This window comes from Physcomitrium patens, chromosome 11 (genome assembly GCF_059467195.1).
Source record: "Physcomitrium patens ecotype Gransden chromosome 11, ASM5946719v1, whole genome shotgun sequence".
In the NCBI taxonomy this organism is placed as follows: domain Eukaryota; kingdom Viridiplantae; phylum Streptophyta; class Bryopsida; order Funariales; family Funariaceae; genus Physcomitrium; species Physcomitrium patens.
Window position 1 is genome coordinate 23276 of NC_143420.1, and position 22653 is coordinate 45928.

Here is a 22653-nt window from a genome sequence, read left to right on the forward strand (position 1 = left end):
TTCCTAAGCGGCTAAGAATTTTGAGACAGATTTATCCTCGAGTTAAGGATACAATGTCATTACTGCTATCGATGAGAGCAGTTCCATTCTCGTCACAATGATAACTTGCATTCAATAATCTAAATACCAAAATCTCCGAATGAATTCACGTAGTTTCATTGATTTTTGCAGATGACTGCAATGGATGTGGCGGACAATTACAACTACTGTGCATCGGATTTCTTCTTGGAACATTTTGTAAATCCCTTGGAACCAGAGCCTTTCATCAACGACGTTGTTGAAAATTATGGACAACTGTGGATGTTCAAGGACTGCATGAAGAGCTAGTCCCTCTCAAGATGTGGGAAGCATGTGCAAATAATGCATAGAGAGAGAGGTGATACTCCGTACGTGCACCTTGACCGAAAGGAGAGGGTGACATTTGTGGAGCATCAGCGGAGGGAGTACATTGTATTAGGCATCCAAGTGTTTGATGAAGCCGGATATGACTTGCCTCACTGTCATTTGATTGTTGTGAAAGTGGGATCATCTAGTGGGCAGTTCGATTTCAAGGAATTGCTCTACAGAGAAACTCGTTGGGTGCCCTGAAGGATGCATTCCTGAAGTTTGAGCCATGGACTAATGATAATGCAGAGAAAGTGAACAAGCGGCTGAGGCAAATTCTGCAGTTAATGTCAACATTTGAAGCCAAGCCTGTTCCTGTCATCCCTACTCCTTCCCGTCATCAACATTTGAGACGAGCTGGGGCCGGAACACCCACGACTTCAGAAACAACTATGCCCAGGAGCGCATGTCGTGTTCCTTTAAGGCGCCAGTCTACAGCCCCAGAAACACCAAGTGAGCCGACGGCAAAGAAATGGAGGTCCAGTGGTGGGGGCAGCTCAACATCCACGATGACAAGAGCAGCAACTCCTTCAGGGTCACGAGTTGGTCTTGGACCAGCTTCCAGAAAATTACGGATGCTCAGCGAGAGCTTTGGGAAGAGTGCAAAGGCTGTTTTCCGTTTGAAATCACGACGCACTCAATGAACATTGGGAAGTGCGTCCTGGCAAAACCTTAGTTTGTGATCCGAGGCCTGGAGGAGGCAATTGTGAGGAGCACTATGGACTTCCTCGTGCAGCTTGGAGAGGTAAACTAGCGCCAGAAGACCTACGTCTGTCCTGTGGATGACGATGGTGAGCCGACGAAGAAGAAACTGGAGAGTTGGAAAGAAATCAAGAACTGCAAGTTCATGCTCATCAATGGACATCACAGCACGATTGCCTCGCAGAGATTGCAAGAGAATGTGGATTGTGGAGAGGAGCAGAGAAAGGCACCCCAACAATGAAATGCATATGTTGTACGGACTAAAGATCCTCTGAAGCTGCAGAGGATTTCCAAGTTCTACAATGATACTAATCACCTCGATCACGCGCAGCCAACATGAGGGAACCAGATTTCCAGCTGTCGACGGATCTAGCTTGATTCTAGAAGACCCAGCTTCCAGCAGAACGAGAGGGTAGCACGGGGAAACGGTGTTGTATACGACTGTGAGCCAAAAAGCTTACCACATTGATTTTTTGATATTTTTTTATAACTGAATTTTCAAATTAATTGTTTTTAGATTTTTTAGTATTTTTGTTGTTAGCATTTGTAATACTATCACCTAAACTCTTTCCAAGCAATGTGCCATTGGATTTATAGATGGATGACAATGATAACAGAACTATGGTGAAAGTAAGAGGTCAAAACAAGATGTAAAAGATAAATAGTAAAAAGTAAAAATATAAAATTAAAGTGAGATGACCATTAAAAAGGTAAAATGTAAAGATAAAGATAAAAGTTAAAATTATGGAAAGATAAAAGTAAAAATAGAAAATATATAACCTAGTTGATGCTTCCAATCCGCGAAATAGACCCCCCTTCACTAAAACAGCTGCTGTTGCTTTGTCCTTGATTGGTTTTGAGCGCGCTTACACTTTCTGGAGAGCTAACTTCAAGATCTAACAGCATCCAAAACTCAGCTCCAAACGCGTTGTGGTCCGCCAGCAATCGCCCTTCAAAGTGAGTCCTTCGAATCTGCCCGGCAGAAGACCCCCTGGCAGTAAAATCGTCCTAACTCCTTTGTCTTAGCTCGGATTCAAGTGTGCTTGATGTCTATGGAAAGCTAACAACAAGATCCAACTACTCCTAAATTTTCACGTCCTACTTCTAAGTATCTAGCTTACAATGCAAGGAACCGTATCTCAAGGAAAATGATAAGGTGGGGAACCAAATTGCCATGGCTTCGCCCAAGAGAAGAGGAGAGGGAGAGAATGGCCACCCAAGCTCCTTTTAACCAAGTGCAAGGCGGCCCTAGGGTGGCGGCCACATCCCCACCCTTAATCTACAAATCCTTAATCAAGATCAAGGGCCCAAAATGCCTCTAAGCCTAAGCCCGATTTCAGGGCTGAATTCGCCTATAACTAACAATAGACTATTTTTTCAGCAAAACTAACACCACCAATGTGTTTAAAACACGTTTTTATCCTAGGATTGACTATTTGTATGTCCAAATCCAAGTTTAAAAACCTATGTTCTAATCAATTTACTAATTACAATTTTTGACTATTGTAATTTTACTAAAATACTTCAAGAACTTCTTACTACTACCTTTTAATCTAAATTGAATTAAATAATAATAATAACCTAAATAAACTCACATTATTTTCTTCAACTAGATGCATTTTAATACGGTGATTAAAATCACTATTTGCCAAACAATTTTGACTTAAACCAATTAAAAGTTGGTAATTTTTGAGAATTACCAAAATTCATAGAATTTCCATTTTTTTGGATTCTACTACTTTCTAATAACAGATTAAGCTAGTATAATTGATCTTAACTTAAGATAGTCATTTTATTATTAAATTTAGATAATATACTATATTATCATCTAAATTTTCTATTAATTTATTGAGCTTATTTCTTAGAATAGTAAGAATATCTATTTGGAAAAAATAATCCATTTAACAAGGATTTTAGCCACCCATAAGTCCTAATTAGCTTAAGTTTATCCTAACTATTGAATTTTAATTGATTTGAAGTAAAAATAAAAGATTGAGCTGTTTTGACAGCTCACAACAATCCTACTAAATACACAGTAGGATGCTCTCAATTATTTTTTTCTTCAAATCAAGGATATGAAATTATCTTCATGGAATTGTTTTGCTTTGATGATTGATTCTTTGCTTGATCTTTCTATTGTTGCTTCGTGTTAGACTTGGATTCAAGGATGCAAATTTGTCATTTCTTCTTGGTCATCATTTTATCTTTGATTCAAGAATAGGCGATATGGATTTCTTTGAAGACGTTGGTGTTTTTTAATTACCAAGTATCATTTTTCCTTTTTTGCAGGTAATTTGGTAAGCTTATCGTGGCCCGCTTCCAAAATATTGACCTCATTAAGGAAAGAAAGCATGTAAAGAAGACGTCGGATATTATGAATGAAATCAAGGTGATAACGCTTCCCAATGACGTCTTCTAGCTATGGGAATGCTTCCTAGAGAAGCATACTAATAGGAATCTTGTAAACCCTGAACTTGAAATAGATCTACCAGTCTTAGAGAAGCAAATGCAAGAATACCATCTGAAATCCTCTATGTATATGTCGTTGTCAAACGAACACCTCAATTATAGGACTTCAAGGGAGAAGTTCTCTGTGGTACACTTCTCTTTTTAATTAAGAAAGACAATCCACAGGCGGCTTTGCTAAGAGGAAAGGTGTAGCCCAAACACTCTACTGCCGATGTATTATATTATATAAAAAAATACAAGTACTTGGAGGTGTGTTATGCAATGATCGGCTCTGAATTGCAGATGAAGTTCTATCTTAAACTTCTAGTGGACTTCTGCAATTGCAAGGAAAGGATATATGGAGTGTAATCTACTTTGAAGTTTATGCTTGCAAATCTTATAAGTTGTCTATTTTAGTATTTCATATGTTTCTTTTTGTATTGTCTTTTATTCTCAAGTCAAGGATAGAATTGAGCTGCATGTTGATTTTTTTACTCTATTTTGGTTCAAAAAAATGATGTATTGGATTGAACATGGTACATTAGATTCACTTCATTGTCTTTCAAATACTGATTTTTAAATGTATGGATTACTTGCAGATGCATGGGACATCATTCTACGAGCTTATCGATAAGCAATCTCGTTCACTACATGATTTCATTGCAAAAGAATATTTGAGGTTAGAAATAAATGATTTCATTCACAAAAATTGCACCTACTTTGAGTTAGTTCCTTGACAGCATAAAGCATCCTCAGCCATCGTTGCAAAGTCGGTTCTTAGTGGATTCGGCCGTGATTTTGCCTCGTCTCTTTGATGCAGTGGTGGATTTATTTCAAGTCTAAATACTTCAACCAATGAAGTACAACGTTCACTATTTGTGGTCGATACTTCTATATTGCGCTCTAACACTATGGTCCAAGTGGATTTTGACGTGGATAACACTATTGGAAGTTCCTCTGCTAATGATTTGTAAGTCGATGCTAACCAAGGTGGACCATCATCTCATTTCTCTCCTTCTGATGCTTTAAGTGCCATGAATTAATCTAACAGCTCTCGATGCTCAAGTAGTTGAGTCTTTTCGCAAGCTTTTTCTACATCAGAGTGCTGAGCTCCAAATTGTCAATCTTGGACATGCGCAATTGGCTATTAGTGTTGAATGCCAAACTACTATCATTGGGGCTTCTAGCAACGATACACAAATTTTGGGAACATCCTTAACTTATTCCAAAGAAATTCCTATCATTAATCTTGGAGATTTGAGTGATGATGACGGTGATCAATATCTATTACAAAGGCAACGAATGACAGATCCCACTGAGGTTGAAGTACTAGTTGAGACGAATCTGAATAAGACAGTTGCATTGGGTGTCAATAAAAAATTATTTTTCAATGCACCTAGAAAAGTCCCTCTCCTTCGCAATGTTGTGAAGTATGAACCCGGAGCTGATTACTTCCAACACATGTTCATTATGCAACTTCAAGAGCAGAAGGAAAAATAAGATCTCTAGGAGCAGCTCAAAGTTTTCAAGCGTAAACAAGCAAAGATGGAAGCTGCGATGATACAACAACATCAAGAAGCCTTGAGAGATAAAGAGCGCTTAGCGGCAACACTGAAGGCTAAACTTCAAGCACAGTTCAAGCAATAGATGGCTTTGTTGCTTCTTCAAGCCAATGTTTCTTAGACTGCATTGATGTCACCGGCGCTATCTCTATCAGGCTTGCCGAATTTTGTCGTGGTGCCAACTTCCACTTATCCTCAAGTCGAGGATAAGTTTGTTTCTCAAGTGACTCTTGTGGTTGCTTCAACTTTGACTTTCTTTGTAGAGAGATCCTAAGAGGAGAGATTCTTTGGTTCGACTGATCTACATCATTTGCATTGAGATGAACCTTGTGGAGAGCACTGTAAGAATGGTATATCCGTCGGCTTGGTTGTAGAAGATGATGAGTTTGTAAAGATTGAAGATTAAGTGGACTTCAAGTTATCTCTTGAAGGTGGCGAGATGCACCAATCTCACGTTGACAAGGTTGGCTTGCCTTTCTCTCAACTCTTTGTTTGTCTCCCCATGACTTGATGGAAGGTTTGTATTTCTAGTCTGGTTTTAGTGGCTTTAAGATCTTATTTGGATATGTTGGCACGTAGGGATCCAACGTTCACAAATTTTGATTGATCAAAGTACGAAACTACCTTGGAATCTTTGGAAGTGTGTAGACAATTTTGTTAGGATTGCAAGTGTAATCTTGGTTCAAATGAACATTTTGATATAATTTTTTTTCTTTTTAATTTATTAAGATATTTGACAGTTTTCATTTATTATTTGCTGTTTCATTTATTTTCTCAGTTGAGAGTGGATGAGATTGTTCACTGTCTAATAGTGGTAAATTCTCCAAATGAGAAATTTTTCCTCTATTGATGTATGGGATACAATTTATGGCATCATTGACAATTTCTTTTATATATCTCTTTTGCCTTTCATCAGGTAATTCCAACTGTTTCTTTTCATTGATTATTAATTTTACTTATCTTATCTTCAGGACCATCTATTCCGTAGTGTTTTTGATATTGAAAACATGAGGCCTTTGAAGTGACTAAATCTTGTTCTCGACATTAACAGCACCTTTTGTGAGACTAGATCGGCTTTTTTAGCGTCAAAAATCCATCCCAAGTTCTCACTGTCATGGCAAAAGTTTATTTTAAGTAGACCCAAGGTCTCTCGTTGGATTCAAAAATAGGCAAAACTTTGTAGATATTTACTTAGTACGTTTACTTAAAACCCTTTTATATATTGGACTTTAATTGCCAAAGTTTAGAAAAATTCATAATTCTTGATCTAACCGTTGATTTGTGCTAAATTTTTACAAGTAGAGAGATCATTCTTTTAACTGCTACCACAAAAAAATATTGAACCTTAGATTCTTTCTCGATTAGTGGATATCTTCAAAAAAATTTGCAGTAACTTCAAATCCTTGTTTCACTTTACGAGAAACTTTTTTTGAACTTTAATAGTTCATATCTACTAATCCGACTGTCCAAATCAACTTAAATTTTATCAAGAGAATTAATGTACTTATGACAATTTTTACACCAAATTTCAACTATTAATTCTGAGTTAATTTTTAGATATCTTGCAAACTCTAATTGGTATTTATAACACCATTTTTAAAGACATCCATGTACAATTTCTATTATAACTAAAAAATCCAATATCCAAAGGACACAAAAGTTTTATATATAGCTTTTATATAACATGAAGTACATTAATAGAAAGTTCCATCTTCAAATTCTTCCTTAAACTCAAGTTATAGCTCAAAACCCGAATCTTTACAAAGTGCACCTTCTTCAAACTCTAGCTTTCTATCTTCCATCTTCAATTAGCCATATCTCCTTCACGTTAACTCCAATCTTATCAATTCTTTTCTAAAAGGTGTAGGTCCTGAAAACACCTTCTTAGCCGCACCTTCCAATCTCCAAAAACCTTTGTACAACTCTGCAAAACCTCAAAAGAGTGAGAGTATGTACCAAATCTTTATCCTAACTTTGAACAACTATAATTTTCTCATCCCAACTCCAAATCGCCTCATTTTTGTACTCAGATTATACACAAATACCTAAAGTTGTAAATCCTAACCTTTGTTCTTCTAATCGCCTCTCTGAAATTGTTCCATACCTTAAGAAGGCTATGGATAATGAACTAGAATTCCATTGGTCATGGTTATTGACTAATAGAGATGAAGCTCTACATTCCTTGTCTTCATTCATCCATATATGTGCCTTGGTGGTTTAGAATTTCATCTTTAGGCCTATATTTAAATCTTAAAACTTCAAACTAAATGTCTAGGCATCATATAATTTAAACATCATAATAAAAAAAATAGAAAAAAAATAACCAAAATAAAATTTCTAACAATTCTATTTAAATTAATTTACTAACCGTTCTAAATCACAATAGAACTTACAAATATATTAAGTATTTTAGTTGGTTTTTATATACTAAAACCATTTACAACACGACATCACTTCGAGATCGAAACCAATTTTTGTCCACTATTTTTGCTTTGATACGGTCGAAGGCTGTTTATACTTGCCCTTGCTTGCATGATTTTTTGGTGAGCATGAGAGAATTCATTTCACACGTAGTCCTTTGGAGCTCAATAAGGAAGTCCACCCTCATGGAAATTGCAGCATTCTTCTTCCAAAGGATGTCCTCTCCAGATGCCATTTTTGATCAAGAGAGTTGCTTAAAGATCGAGACCTCGCGCAACAAGTATTTGATGGCATCTGACAATCCTAGGAAGGCTATCTTCTTGAAGACCTTGGCTCATATTTTGTTTGATGGTCTCTCAAAAATTGATGTCTTTAATTCCAACAACACTCTTTTCATAGACAATAGTTCGGAGAAAAATATTTATAACAATGTTGGAAACGCCATATCCCTACATCTGTGGATTTACCAAGCTCAAGATGATAATTTCCTACTTCAGGATCTTATTTCTTGGCTTTGACGCCTACATGTCAAGTGTCATTTTAGGCAATTGAAGGAGTATGTTTATAGGAATCGGATAAGAGGTCCTCTGTTAGCAACTAATAGCCATCTGATGAATTATATTGTTTGTAGCATGGTTCTCTCCACAAAGAATGTCAGGGTGGTGTACAAAATTTCCAACGTTGTCATCCTAGATGTTAGATAGCGAGGGGGGAAGGAGGGGGATTTTCTTTTTAAAATGTAGTTGTTTTGTACACTACTCTATATAAATGTGTAAAGAATTTTTATAAAGAACTTTTATATTCATAATTATATATATCCACATTTGTTAATAAATATGAAACATGTTTTTTTTTTTTTTTTTTTTCTAATACCATGCAGCATCCTTTTTTTTTAGTTTATTCATTATTTAATGCTGCTTGTATTTATCCTTCCATCGCATGTAAATTTCAAGTATAGTAAAATAGGGATGTTATTCTAAACACTTTTCTTGTTTCAATACTTTATAGGTTATAAAGATTCCTGATGATCCATTTCTTTTTAAGGGAGACGGAAGTCATGGTATGGTGGCTTCTAATCTCAGTTTGTTGCTTTATTGCTCTGAGTCTCTACAAGGAGATTTCTTCCCATCCCATCATTCAAAGCCGTTTCTTATGTTCATTGCCACAAATACTGCATCTGCAACTATAGACTTCTCCAAAAGATATGACAGTCGCTCAAGCCAAGGTCTGAGGAGGACACCTTTGTGATTGCCTTCACTTCTTAAGCAAATTTCTTCTATGCTTGTCCGAGAGCAATCACCCTTGTTGACGCTTGGAATTAATGCCACTCCTCAACAGCAGCTATACATAGATGTGTCACTTGATGCCAGCCCAGCAAAGGAAATTGGGCATTTACTTGTCCATCATATGCCTCCTCCCTCTACTAGTATATCATCCAATCGCAATTGTCTTCAAGTCACACAATTGCAAGACAATGTAGTGCTTCTCAGATTAGCCATAATTGAAAGCGGATCCCATACACAATCTTTGAATTTTAAGCCGCCTCAATCAAGGTTTGCATATCAAAAATTTCCAAGCTTGTCGACAAGGTCACAATCTTCTTTGGATGTCTCTAATTCTACTGGAGGTCAAAAAATGACAATGGACCAAAGTAGTCATCTATGATCGTTTATACAAAACGAGAAGATGATGGATTTAGGTTATAATCCTAAACCATATTGTCAAGGCAACAAAATTATGAGAGAATATGCAAAAGTGAAGGCATAAGAGGTGAAGCTTAAGTCGTTGGAGGCTACTACAAATAGACCAAGTAGCAAAATTGGTGCAACAATGGATGTATGAGTATGGAGGCTATTATAGTGAATCTTCTATTATAAATATATTAACTCGATTCAATTAATCTATAAATAAATATTTTTAGATTTATACTATAACATAAAATGGAAATATTATAGCATTTTGTAATACATACCAGTTTATCAATAATCATATCATTCTTCTATAATGTATTTTTTGGGTCATATTAGTGTGTGTATGTGAGTTGTTCATATGAATTGATACATCTAGTTGGTTATAATTGTCGTGGCTCCACAATATTCTTTCATACAAATGTGCTTCCATTATCTTTGCTTGCAATAATTATCTATGGATTAGTACTCCGTAATAGTAGGCTTTCAATCTCAAAATGTGCATTTTTTCCCAATTTAATGAATATGGCATTTTAGATTAAAATTTCAAAAAATTAATTGTCACACTTCAAAACAAAATAAATTGCTTGACTCAATGTGTGAAGATTGGGTAAGTTGCACATCAATTTTTTTACCTTATATTGTAATCTATATTTAAATTGACTATTGAGTGCATCATCATTCTATTGCTGAGTGAAGCATATAATGTCACTGATTGATTATTTTGTTGTAAGATATGGATTTTTTTGGTTGTAACATGAGTTGTATCATATATATATATATATATATATATATATATAAATATATAAATTAAAACTCCACTAAAATGCCTCTAATTTATTTAATATTGGATCACGTCATTCAAAAAAAGATAAAAACCACAATAATACAGAACACAAAAGTAGTGATTTAATAAAAGTGATTTATGATCCTTGAATTGAATAACTTTAAGGTTGAAGTTCAGTTACTAGTTGCACTTAATTGATTTATCCTTGAAACTTTGATCTTATGCCATCAAACTTCTCAAGCATAGTGATTTTTGGTTCCCTGATGCTTGAGCCATGTTCTATCATAGGTGAAGTGGTATGGCTTGGTATAAATGTTGAAGATGCTCTAATCATTTCCATATTTTTGTCATGATGTAAATGATTATAGTATATAAAAATCAATTAGAAAAAACAACATAAAATATTTGTAAACTTTAATATGTGTTAGAAGATTATAGTAGGTGGATTAAAAAGAAAGTTGGTAGTAGATGCTTTATTTTGATATTTAATTTCTATTTTTGTTATGGATTTTATACCATTTGGTAGTTAAATTTTTAATGCAAAGACTTAAGAGAGTTTTCATGGTCCAAAATTAAAGAACCAAACTACTAAGAAGTTCATATGAATGAATAACGACAAGAGATGGGGTGCTTCATCTCTATTGGTCAGTAACCATGACCAATGGGCTTCAACCATAAGAGGTCTGCGACCATAAGAGGATTTTTGGCAACTTCAAAAAGGGCATTTTATACATTAAGAGGTAGGATTGTAAAGTTTAGGATTTTAGGTATAGTTTGAGTGGAAATTTTAGAAGATTTGAAATTAAGGTGAAGAAGATATAATTGTTCAAAGTTAAGGAGTGGATTTGGTACATACTATCACTCTTTTGAGGTTTGGCGGAGTTGTTCAAAGGCTTTTGGAGATCAGAAAATGTAATTGGAAAGGTGTTTTTAAGATTTACATCTATTACAAAGAAATTTCTAAGTTTGGAATTTATACAAAAGAGATATTAGGAGTTGAACATAGAGCATCCAATTCCAAGGCAATAGATACACCAATTTGTGAATAGGGATGTTTTGAGCTATAACTTAAGCTTGCAGATGAATTCTTGGCTCAAAATTTCTAAGAATGTGTGCTATTATATTAACAAGCTATACAACAAATTTCATAGCATTTGAGCATTAAAGCTAAGAGATATAAAGGATTTTTCATGGGGGTGTATGTAAAGAAGGGTTTGAAGCTACTATTAGGATTTCAACGATATCTTAATATTGATAGTGAATCTACAATTGAAATTTGTTTTGGTAGGTGTTAAGAAGACATCAGTACTTTATACAAATTAATGAGTTGATTTAGATGATTGGATGAAGAGATATGTAATGTTTAAGTTTGGAAAAAAAATCCCCCTCATGGGTGGATATGGGTTTAGAACATTTTGTTATATTTTAGTGTTTTGTGAATTTAAAGCTTATATATTGGATATAATTGTCCTATGGGCATGACTTTTATTTATATTTGGGAGGATTTTTGTTATTTTCAAACTTTGTTGAATAATTAGTGGTAGCCAAAGATCCAATGCTTTCTTGAAACAAACTCTCTCTATTTTGACATTGTCACTTCTTATTAATCTTGTTGATCCTTGTGGTAGTGAATTGAGTTGATGCATTGAAAGCATCAACTGTTTTATTTTTTAATGCATTTGTGCACTCCTCATTTTAATAAGTTCTACCATGATAACACAATAAAAAAGAAAGTATCTATTTTTACTCAAGAAATGCAAAATAAATCTTTCAAAAGAAAAATTTCTAGGAACAAGTTTTATTTTATAAGCGGATAATCCACAACTTCTAATATGCTTATGTCTTATCAATAAAAAGGGGTAATCCACTCTTAATCAAGAAAAGACAAAGCTTTCATATTATATGTGCGCTTTTGTTAATATGTCAAGGATACAAACTAAAAGAAGATGCATAAACTAATAAAATATGTATGAAAAGAAAGTGACAAAATATTAATAAAGAAGTATGTATATTTTAGAAGAATAATAGAATAGCTATTGCCAAATACTAAAAAAACTTAAATATTCTTAAAACTAGACTAAAAGTAAAAAAAAAATTGATAAGAATAAAAAAAGCCTTACTCTTTTTTCTATATATACTTTCTAATTAAGAACTACACAATGATAAGCTATAAGACCTCCAATATGCGTCCAACTTATAAGACACATGTTTAATTTGTAAGGCAAGTTTTCCAAATGTACACCACATGTCTAACTTATATTGCAAGTGGTCAATATGTCAACACATGGCTACTTTGTTGGCCAAGTTTTTAATCTACCATTCACCTATAAATATGCTTAAAAGTAAAGCAGCTTCTATGAAGCTTCTAAAAAGTTTTCCATAAGATATTATTATACTTATTTAATTTAATTTACTTCTACATACTCATATTATCTAAATAATTATCAAATTATATAGATATATTTGTGACACAATTAAAGATTGCAACATTTCTAGATATATCAAAATTAAAGGAATTAAAGATTAAAAATCTTAACAGAATCGGTGGTCACTTACTTTGTAAAGAATAACAACCCGACAATCTAGAATAAGAGGCAATTTGATTCAAATCTGGATAATTGTCAAAGTGTGGTGCATCGGATATGGTCGGTAGACTATCCGGATAGACCCAAGGCGACTCGGCTACCACCTAGAGCAGCGGACAGCTCCAACTTATAGTTTTTTGGAGCACTGTTTGAGCAAATATATTCCCTGGTACTTATGGTATGTTTTTCATACTCTGGAGTATGCAGTATACTTGTCTCGCGAAAGGGTTGGGCCAGCTGTAGAATGACATGTGTCCTGACTACACAAAGTCCAAAAAATCAGCATTTTGTCCAAGAGATCTTTTGTTCATCTAACATTTTGGTGGCCATGATATCTTCAGATTTTTTGAATGGACGGTTGACATTCAACAACCATTTTACAAAGGGCTCCAAATCAAATATACTCGTGGGTATATTTTTTTTGCCCAAAAAAGAGTAACCTTAGTAAATTTCCGCCCTTGTTTTGTATAGTTGTGTTTCTATAATCTAAGATATTATCATATAAAACAGACTCATATTAATACACCAATTTTTTTTTTTTTTTTTTTTTTTTTTTTTTGTCTTCAACCTTGCATGTCGTAGTGTCATGATCAACTTTGTGAATATTGAAAATACATGATTCCATGACTAAATAGTATTAGCCCACCAAGAAGTCTGCCACTTAACCTCTAATAATCAGCATTCCCATCTCATGGTATCTGAAACCCAGCACAGATCTGAAAATCAAAATCAAAACTAGCCAAGTTTTCAGGTGCGATATGAAACCACTCTGGTTGACCTAGATATTCAGGGGATAATCTTACTCTGGATCAAGAAAGCCCCTACCACTTACATGCGAAGCATCTTGATGGTCTGTCTTCAGAAGTTTAGACAGGCCAAAGTCTGCAACTCTGGCAACCAGTAATTTCTTTGTAAGCAGGATATTGATGCTACATCAGGTGCTATGTGAAGGAGGAATTGGCTATATAATAGGCCACACGCTACCATCATCTATCATAGTCCACACGGTACCATCATGTTTACATTGAACTTGAGGATCACGTAAATTTTGCCACTTGAAGTTAGAAATTTCATATGTTACTGTTCATATTCCACTGTGGCTGATGAATCCAATATCTAGGAACATCTCCATAATCACAAAAATCTTCATCTCTGCCCCAACGATCAACATAATGAGATGTCACTCCTGCTCTCGTAGTTCCTTCCTTCCACTGATGCGTAGTCCACAAATAGCCATCAGGTGAAGTGATCTTGTACACGTTATGTATCTCAGACGCACCCTCTGGAGCCTGTTCAAGGTTGCCACAGTTGTAAAAGATGGCTCTACCTCCAAATCGTTGCAAACTTTTCACTTCTTCAAGACCGGAGATCCATTTTACAGGAAGATCTTTTAGGATAAGCCACTCCAAGTTGTCGCAACGCCCCAAGCCTTCTAGGTTCAACACATACTCTTCGCTTGCTTGCTTCAAGATGCTAATCTCAAGTTTCATCAAATTTGAACCCAGTGATGTTCCTGGCACCTCAGGGCCTAGCGCTTGGTAAAGACCAGTGTCAACATGAAGTGATTTGAGTTTTTTGCACTCTGTAATTCTTCCAAAAGGCACATTCATGGTCAAGCATCGTGTAATTATCATCACTTGCAGATTTGGGCAACAAGTGTTGAAATCAGGTAGATGCTGTAATGAATCCAAGCCCGACAGCCACACAAATCGTAAGAGATCACTCTCTGGTGCAAGGATAAGTGCCTTCAATCTTGTGAGGTTGATGAGTTCCAGATGACAAAGACTTTCCAATTTTTCAAGATTCAGCTTCTCTATGTCGGTGCAAGAATGCAGCTGAAGTAGTACAAGGTTTTTCCATTCTCTCTTCAAACGCGTTGCTGCAATTTCACCCTTCAAGTTCATCACTCGTATTCTTGTTTTTCGAATATGATACGGTTCTGAGACGCACCATTCATTTTCGCGGAAGTTGCCTATAGTCACAAACCACACCGCAAATTCTCAATAGAGCTGATGCATCGTCAAAGCCTTGTTACGATATATTACGCCATACTTCTCTAGTTGGCGCACCTGCACATATATTTGGTGACATTACCGTGCCATTAATTCTGCGTTCCAAAAACGAACATAGCATGCACAAGCCTAACGTCTCCAAACCCACATATTCCAAACACAGCTGCTCAAAGTAAGCATTTCCGAGAAGCTAATGATGTCGAAGATAACAAGCACAAATAATGATCTCAGCATGCCTATTAAACAAATCCTTAGTGCTATCTGCTTTTCAAGAAAACAATTTTACCACGTTGAAATCAAGGCAAAGAAATATACTTACAACCCTCTTCACAGATTCTGAATCGGTGTTATGCAATTGTGCAAGCCAGCTCCACCAACCACTACCACCTGTTAAATACCACTCTCTTCCGAACAAGGCAATATCCAGGAAGATGAGCTGCTCAGTTTCTCGATCCATGCTCGTAAATTGCAATTCCAATATGTCAAACAGACCGGGGCAAGAACCTTGATTAAAAGCCTTCAATTCTTCCTCCCAACTTGATAAAGATCTCTTCCTGAATTCTTCACTCTGACAAAAATTTGCAAGTGCTTTCAATGCCAAGGGATGATACTGCGCATCACTCCTGAACGCTCCATCCACTGAAAATCGACATTGGTTCACACATAATCCAAGGATCCGTTTCGAGTCTGCATCTGTAAGCGTAAACACACTCGTTCCAGAGGCCGCAATGTTCAAGAAAACAGTCCGTGCTTCCTCATCCGTCAAATCTGGCACTGGCTTGCAAAATCTGGTATCTTGGAGTAACGACTCCACAATATTATGGCCTCTCGATGTAACCATGATTCTGCTCCCGGGGGGAAATCCAGCCCGAAGATATTCTCGAGTTGCGCCGTAAGATTGGTTGTCACTACCAACATTGTCAATGACTAGAAGCCCCGGCACAGGTTGTTGATCCCTTTCCTTGTCTAGCTTTAAAAGCTTCTGCATCAAGTTCCTTGCCTGTCATAACAGGACACATCAAGTTAGAGCTCATCAAGCCGACTGATCGCCAAATTAGTTATATTGGCCAATACGAGTTCGTAAAGAAGTTACACTTCAAACTGAAAGAAGCTATAAGAATTAGCTACAAGTTAGATAATTTTCAATAGCCAAAATAATAGGGATTGACCAATATAATTTATTCATAGTGCTTTTTAGAAGATGATAACATAACAAGCTATGCAGTTGTTGTGATAGTTCAACGGACTCTTTTAAATATACACACTATCAGATTCCTCACATACCAACATGACATTTCATTTGAGATCCATATTCAGATGTTTGTCATCACATCATAGTTGAAAGAGATCACGTTGCGTGATCATTTTAGATAAGGTTGTGAATGTACCTGATCAATATCCGATATCGCATTCAAAACACGAGCCTCCACACCACAGCTTGTTCAAAACCTCCTTTTGATGCATCAAAATCTCCGCCTTACGTTTCATATATTCGTCTTGAGAAAGAGATCTTGTGGTGGACACATTACTCAACTCCAGACGACACACCCTGGTCATCCCAAACTCAGTTTGAAAATAATCACTTATGGCCTTGGACATTGTTGTCTTGCCAAGGCCGGGCATTCCATACAAGCCCAACAGCAACAGTCCTGTCTCATTTTCCTCTACGAATTGACTCGACAAAATCTGCGGGCAAATGATGCAGCCACAAGTCCCACTTCAGAATGTAACTTGAGCGAGGCCGAAGTTAATAATTGCCAAGTGAGAATAACAAATGCTCTTGAACTCTGTATGATTTCAAAGTTCCAAATTGAAAGAAATGAAACCATGAATAGTATACAGCGAAACGAGGCAGTTCGCACAAATGAATTTAAAAGGATTCAGTCGTAACAAGTCAACACATGATCACGCTTGTTTTTCCACCCGTTGCTGCTAACAATCAGAAATCGTACCATTCCTGATCAAGTACACTTACTTGACAAAGTCGCTCATAACCAACCATGGTACTGCGACTACCATATAGAAGGTCTGGAGGTGACAGTCTCTGGATTTCTTCTCGTGCAGCACTCCTATAATCCACCTCCGACCGGTACACAATTCCAGTAGGTGGGCTTTCCAATGGCTTTGCCTGTTCAAAAATGAAACCATTCGTCCCAGACAGCGCTTTCACAGCCCTCTTCCACAAGCCCAAGTCAATTCTCTTGTCAACAGCGTGAAACTTTTCCCATGTGGGCATCCATAGCTTTTCAATTGATTGCTCATCGAGATCTTTGATCGATACTTTGAAAAAGAGGGGCAGTAGATACGGGGGTGGATTTCCGGCATTACGAGCTTTGTAGAATTCTCCAAGCTCTATCATCGGCCATTTTGATGTTAGGAATGTCTTCGACAGAACGGTAACAGCCACATGGCACTGCTTCGCAGCCTGCAAAATGAGAGTTGCGAAAGTCTCGCCTTTGGGCAAGCTGTGGCTTCTTTGGTCGAAAAATGGAAAGAAATAGCCCGATCTTTCAAGATCCACACATAACTGCTCCACAAAACTCTTCTCCGCTCCAGAGTGACTCAGAAAGATTTTGTGCTTTGTCTCGTGCAGCTGAAAACTGGACCTGCATGATACAATGTAGTAAATATGAGACCCTATTAAATTCCTCTTCTTTGAGCCCAGGGTATGTGATGAACTTGGACCACTATTTGAGTTCCCCAACTAGGCTGCCGGATGGACCTGGAATATGTACCTTTACTGCACAATATCTATTAAGAATGAATGATGAAGTACCTCTAAAACTAACTTTGATCTGCAGGGTGGCATTTGGCACAAATAGTACATTTTTTGACAAGTGTGAAAGACGTTGAGTACCTCTTTGCTTCTGTGGGATGGTGACACGAAAATATGGATGGTATCTGATGATATCAGTCAAAACATAATGTCAGCCCCGTTCAGTACAAATCTATGACAGAACTATTCTCAGATGGCATGCTATCACTAATTGACAATTAACAACGAACCCACGTTACCAAGGAGCAGATCACTTCAAAGTACTTCTTCGGCCTTGATCGTGGCAGACTACTGAACGTGGATCAAGATTAGTTTAGTGGTTGACAAGACTGAGGGTACAACAGATCTCTTCAACAAGTTGCCGTGACGCTGCTCAACGGAATAAGATGTGCACTGTGCTTAACAAATGAAGCGTGCACTGTTAAAAATTATCAGCAACACAAACTAAAACACCTTTACCAGACTGGGAAATCAAAGAATTTAGAAGGATGTGATAGTTCACCTCATTCACCTCGTCGAGCCGCACATCCAGATCAGGCGACTTCTTCGAGTCAAGAATACCCAGCTTATTTTCCATGGGTACTATTTAAGCGCACACGGTGATTAATAAGGTAATTGCATTTGGAAGTAGAAGTGCTTGAATTTATGCGTTCCCCACCAACAATCTGTTAAAAAACGGAAAACCTACTATCCAACGTTTATTCTGCAAAAGTTCAACAAGGCTACCGGAGAATACCACAAAAACATGGTACTCCTTAACGACATACAATTCGGTCCTGTGAGTTACGATCACAAACTATTCGACACAAACTTTTACGCAACATGATGCTACATTACAACCTCTGAAAATTTCACCGCAAGGATCTTCTAAGCACAAGTCGCTTGAAGTCGGTGAGACCGAAATCTGTGACTATGATGTATTTCTGAGGTGCTTGAGAACGGTCAGACAGATTCTGATCCACTCTATCAAACCCTCAACCACAGTGACAACCTTCCAAATAAACACACCAGTGGATCACGGTTGGAAACGAAAACCCTTGACAAGCAAATCGGGCGCTCCAAGCTGTTGACACACTTCACAAGATACTCACAAGCTTATGCGAAGAGAATCAACTTCACGTCACCTGTGTGCATGCACAGAATCCACCTTCGAGATTAGAATTGGTTGCAAGCGATAGCCATCAACATGATGATGAAAGAATAACCAATAAACAGCCTAGATCTTGAGAGACACCAGAGGATCGACTCACCGCAAAAGCTGCTCTTCTGAGATCAGCGAAACCGCTTTCTCGGAAATATGGTAAAAATCACCTCCGCGTCGTGACTGACACGGAGTCCTTCACTCATGCGCATCATTCATCCACGATGACGATTTCAGTGGATGCTGAAGCATTCAGTACAGTAGCAGAGCCGTGGCAAAGTACAAAGGCACAGTCATCCACAGCGCTGCTCATGAGCGCCTGGAATTCCCTGAAGTCAACCATGAGGTCGCCGTCCTGGTCCACGCACTGGATCTCACGAACGTGGGGTTTCTCCTCCAAGCAGGCCAAGCATGGGTAAATGCTGTACAAGCTTCGGCCCAGTGAGTGACTTCGTGAGGATGTCTGCGTACATATTTTGTGTTGGGCAGTAGGTAAGCTCAACTTTGTTTTGAGCAACAAGTTGGTGTTGTCGTACTATAATTATTTACAGTGTGTAAAAATTAATTAAAACATATATTATGTTTGTAAATCTTAATGTGGGTTAAAATAGTTAGTAAATAAATTAAAGAGAGTTGATGTAAGAAATCTTGTTTAAATTTTTTACTTAATTTAGTTATGGAATTTAAATTATATAGAACCTAAATATTTAGTATAAAGCCTTGAAAGAAGTATGGGGCCTAAAGAAGAAGAATTAAACTACTAAGAGGCCTATTTGGAAGGATGAAGACAAAGTGAGGATGAATAAAGACAAGGGGTGAAGACTTTCATCCCTATTGGTCGAATGTCATGACCAATGGGCTTCAAGGAGGCTGCCCGAGGCCTTATTAGGATTTAGGGTTCTTCTTTCAAAGTAATTTGAGTTTTGGAGGCTAGGGTCAGCAAGTTCAGGGTTTTGGGTATAATTTGGGTGAAGAGTTTGTGTGATTTCGAGTTTCTATGAAGGAGATATAGGCGCTCAAAGTTGAGGTGTCTATTTCAGACCTACTGTTACTCTTTTGAGCATAACTCGCGCGTACAGAGAGCAACAAACGATCGGTGACTGAGGTTGGAGAGAGCACTTTTTTGGCTACAATTTTTGTATATTGATTGTCAAGTTCTCAGTTCGGATGAAGGAGTTATAAGGCGTTGAAGGCAGTAAGTGAGTCGTTTTGTTGATAGTAATGGCTAGAGCCATAACTTGAGTTTTTGGACGAAATTTTGGCTCAAAATTTCCACAAGTGTGTGTTATCAAGTTAAGAAGCTAAAGATCAAAGTTTCATAGTGTTTGAGTACATACTTTGTGAGATATGAAGAAAATTGCACACGGGTGTATGTAAGCTAGGATTTGAAGCTATTGCTAGGATTTTCAAGATATCTCAAGATCCGTAACGAATTTGCAATTGAAATTTGTTGTGGTAGTTTTTGAAAGTATATCAATGTTTCATGTAAAATTTTAGCAAATTTGAACGATTGGATCAAAAGTTATGGTTGGTTGAGTTTCAAAAACACTTCCCTCTTTGTGGGTGAATGAAGGTTTTAGAATACTTGTTATATTTTGAGTGTTTAGTAAAGGTAAAACTTATGTATTGGGTGTAATATCTATGAAAAAGACTTTTATATAAATTTAGAGTTCTTGTTATATTTGGATCTTGATTGAGTATTTAGTGGCAATCAGAAGCTTAGCGCTTTTTTTAGACAAACTCTCTCTAACCCAACATAATTGGTGCTTCTACTAAGAGAGCCTTGAGGCATTAATTACTCAACAAGTAAAGATGGGAAATCAAATCCCAGAGATTGTATTACTAGGTGCAATAGGTGCTGAAGATTTATTTAGGGCATTTGCCCAGTTTATAGAAGAAAGACAACAAGTGCAAGGTGATGATAAGAGCACCTCCAAAGCCTTCCAATCTGTGGTAGATAAGATTGGGAGATTTGATGGGAGGAACATCATTAAGTTCTTGGAGGTTTATACATGTGAAATAGAGATACATCAGGTTTTAGAGGTGAAAATGATTATCACCTTTGATTTAGCAATAATATCTGAAATCAAGGAGAGGGTGCAAGAGTTGCATGAAGGAATTACATCATGGAGCAGATTTGAGGAGCTTTTAAAGGATGAGTTTTTTTGAAGAAGACTGAGAGAGAATGACCAAAAGATCATTTTTGAAGTGGATTGAACAAAGACCAGGAAATCAAATGACTCCAAATGAATTAATAAGAGAATTTGAAAAGAAGTTTGGCTAATTACCATGGCAAGAGAAGCAACTATTGGATATTAGGAAGACTAAGTTATTTTTGCAAGCAACCAATGAAGATTTGGAGGACAAGTTGCTTTTTCATCTTGCAGTAAAGACATTTGAGAGTGGATTTACAAATAACTAGAGGATGGTGAAAGAAACAGTAGGGCTTGTGGCAAAGCAATAAAAGATTAAAACTCGAGGATCATTATCATGGTTGGAGCTAGTATCCACAATCCCGAGTTCAATACCATTGCAGAAGAAAAACAAGGTTGCTCAAGATGATACCATTGAAGAGTTAATTAAAGGTATACATGATCTCAGGATAGAAATGAGTGAATTTAAGAAATCTCAAAAGATTATCTCATTAAAGACAATTGAAGGCTCAAAAGGATTTGTGGAAAGATGCATGTGGTGTGACAGCCCAGACCATAAGCGTGGTGAATGTGATAGCTACAAAGCTGCAATCAAAGAAAATATTGTGCATTTCAAGGAAGAAAGGATAAGACTAGCAGGTTTTGATGAGCTTTTGAGGACCAACTTTGGAAAGGGAGGTATGAAGAAGCTGGTAGAAGAACAAACAAGCAAAGGTGGTATTGTGTATAAAAAAGAAGCGGAATCTTATTCTATTACAATTGAACAGAGTGGGATTAAGACTGTTTCTCCACCAACTATGGAGGCTATGATCAAGGCAGTTGAAACTATCAAGAAGATGATTGGATGGAATGATCTAGTTGATGTTATTAGTATCAAAGTATTTTTAAGTGGGAACCAACATAATGATGACTTGAATAATGTTATGGTTGAAGAAAAGAGAGGCAAAGTTATTCATGAAGAAGACATTATTAAACTTCCAAGCAAGAAGAAAATTCTAAAAAACAAAGATGTATCTAAGGATCAAAATTTAGAGAAGATGTGTTCTTTCACTCATCCTAATGGCGTACCATTACCAAAAGAATGGTAGAAGAAGGGAAAAGAGAAGGAAAAAGAAGATACAAGCAAATCTAAAGGTAAAAATCCTACTTACAAGCTTCAATCTGGCATTGAGACATCTACAAATATGAAGAATAGTTTAGAAGAGAAGATTTTGGATGCCAAAATTGAATTCATTCTAAGAGAGGTTCTTAGTATTGCAAAGAAGGATTTCTATGAATTAATTATTGATGTGATAAAAAGAAAGAGACAAATGATAGTTGAAGCTATTATAGTAGAAGCATTGGATACTCGTGCGATCAAAGATGAGGAGGATGAGATAAAGAAAGTGTTTGTACAGACTACATTATTAAAGTTTGAGAGTAAGGTTGATATGAAGAGTATGACTCAAATCAATCATGTTGAGAATATAGAGGAGTATCAAACGAATGGCATACTTGTGGATTCTGATAAAGAGAGGAAGATTATACAAGAAGCGCAAATTATCTGCTCTTCAAAAAGAAATGGTGATAAAATAGAGAGTCGAAGTTACTTAGTTTCATATTAGGCTAGGCCTACTACAGAGACAGAAGTGAAGGTAGGAGATTTAAGAGATCCATTTTTGGCATTAGTTGATCATGGATCAAAAATCAATATTATGTCCAAGCAGGTGTATGAAAAAAATAAGTGACTAATAGACATCAATCATGGCTGGGTGATTAGAGCTGCAAACAATGAGCAAGGCAATTTATATGGAGCTTGTCCAGCTATAAAGGCGAAGATTAGAGATGTGGAGGTAGAGCAAAACTTCTTTGTGCAAAACTCTGCTACATATCCGATAATACTTGATCAACCTTATATTACAATTTGTAAATAGGAAAAGAATAAAAAAATAAGAAAAAAATCTAAAAAGAGTGGTTTTAGTTTCAAATAATAAAGCTATAGTTGGAATAGTAGA

General features: G+C 36.6%; 1 protein-coding gene and 1 long non-coding RNA gene across 6 annotated transcripts; both read right to left on the bottom strand.

Annotated features, from left to right (window-relative positions):
• Positions 1 to 382: 382 nt before the first annotated feature.
• Positions 383 to 2276, bottom strand: LOC112288381 (uncharacterized). Of its 2 annotated transcripts, none has more exons than XR_016505332.1 (2): positions 1957 to 2276; positions 383 to 1155 (listed from the first exon to the last, which is right to left on the bottom strand). It is a non-coding gene; the product is annotated as an uncharacterized LOC112288381 (long non-coding RNA). The 2 variants fall into 2 exon arrangements; XR_002971540.3 differs by having other exon boundaries at positions 383 to 1160; positions 1957 to 2274.
• Positions 2277 to 13294: 11018 nt separating this feature from the next.
• On the bottom strand, positions 13295 to 18735 carry LOC112288931 (disease resistance protein RPP2B-like). 4 transcript variants are annotated; one of them, XM_024533686.3, is made up of 7 exons: positions 18616 to 18735; positions 17868 to 18489; positions 17447 to 17490; positions 16565 to 17195; positions 15978 to 16275; positions 14909 to 15589; positions 13295 to 14646 (listed from the first exon to the last, which is right to left on the bottom strand). In XM_024533686.3, exons 2-5 carry the CDS (start codon positions 17940 to 17942, stop codon positions 15982 to 15984), a joined length of 1044 nt encoding a protein of 347 aa, XP_024389454.1. In that variant the 5' UTR covers positions 17943 to 18489; positions 18616 to 18735; the 3' UTR covers positions 13295 to 14646; positions 14909 to 15589; positions 15978 to 15981. The 4 variants fall into 4 exon arrangements, with proteins under 4 accessions (XP_024389454.1, XP_090110125.1, XP_090110124.1 ...); XM_090253999.1 differs by lacking the exon at positions 18616 to 18735 and having other exon boundaries at positions 13295 to 14549; positions 17868 to 18586; XM_090253998.1 differs by lacking the exon at positions 18616 to 18735 and having other exon boundaries at positions 17868 to 18586.
• Positions 18736 to 22653: the final 3918 nt, after the last annotated feature.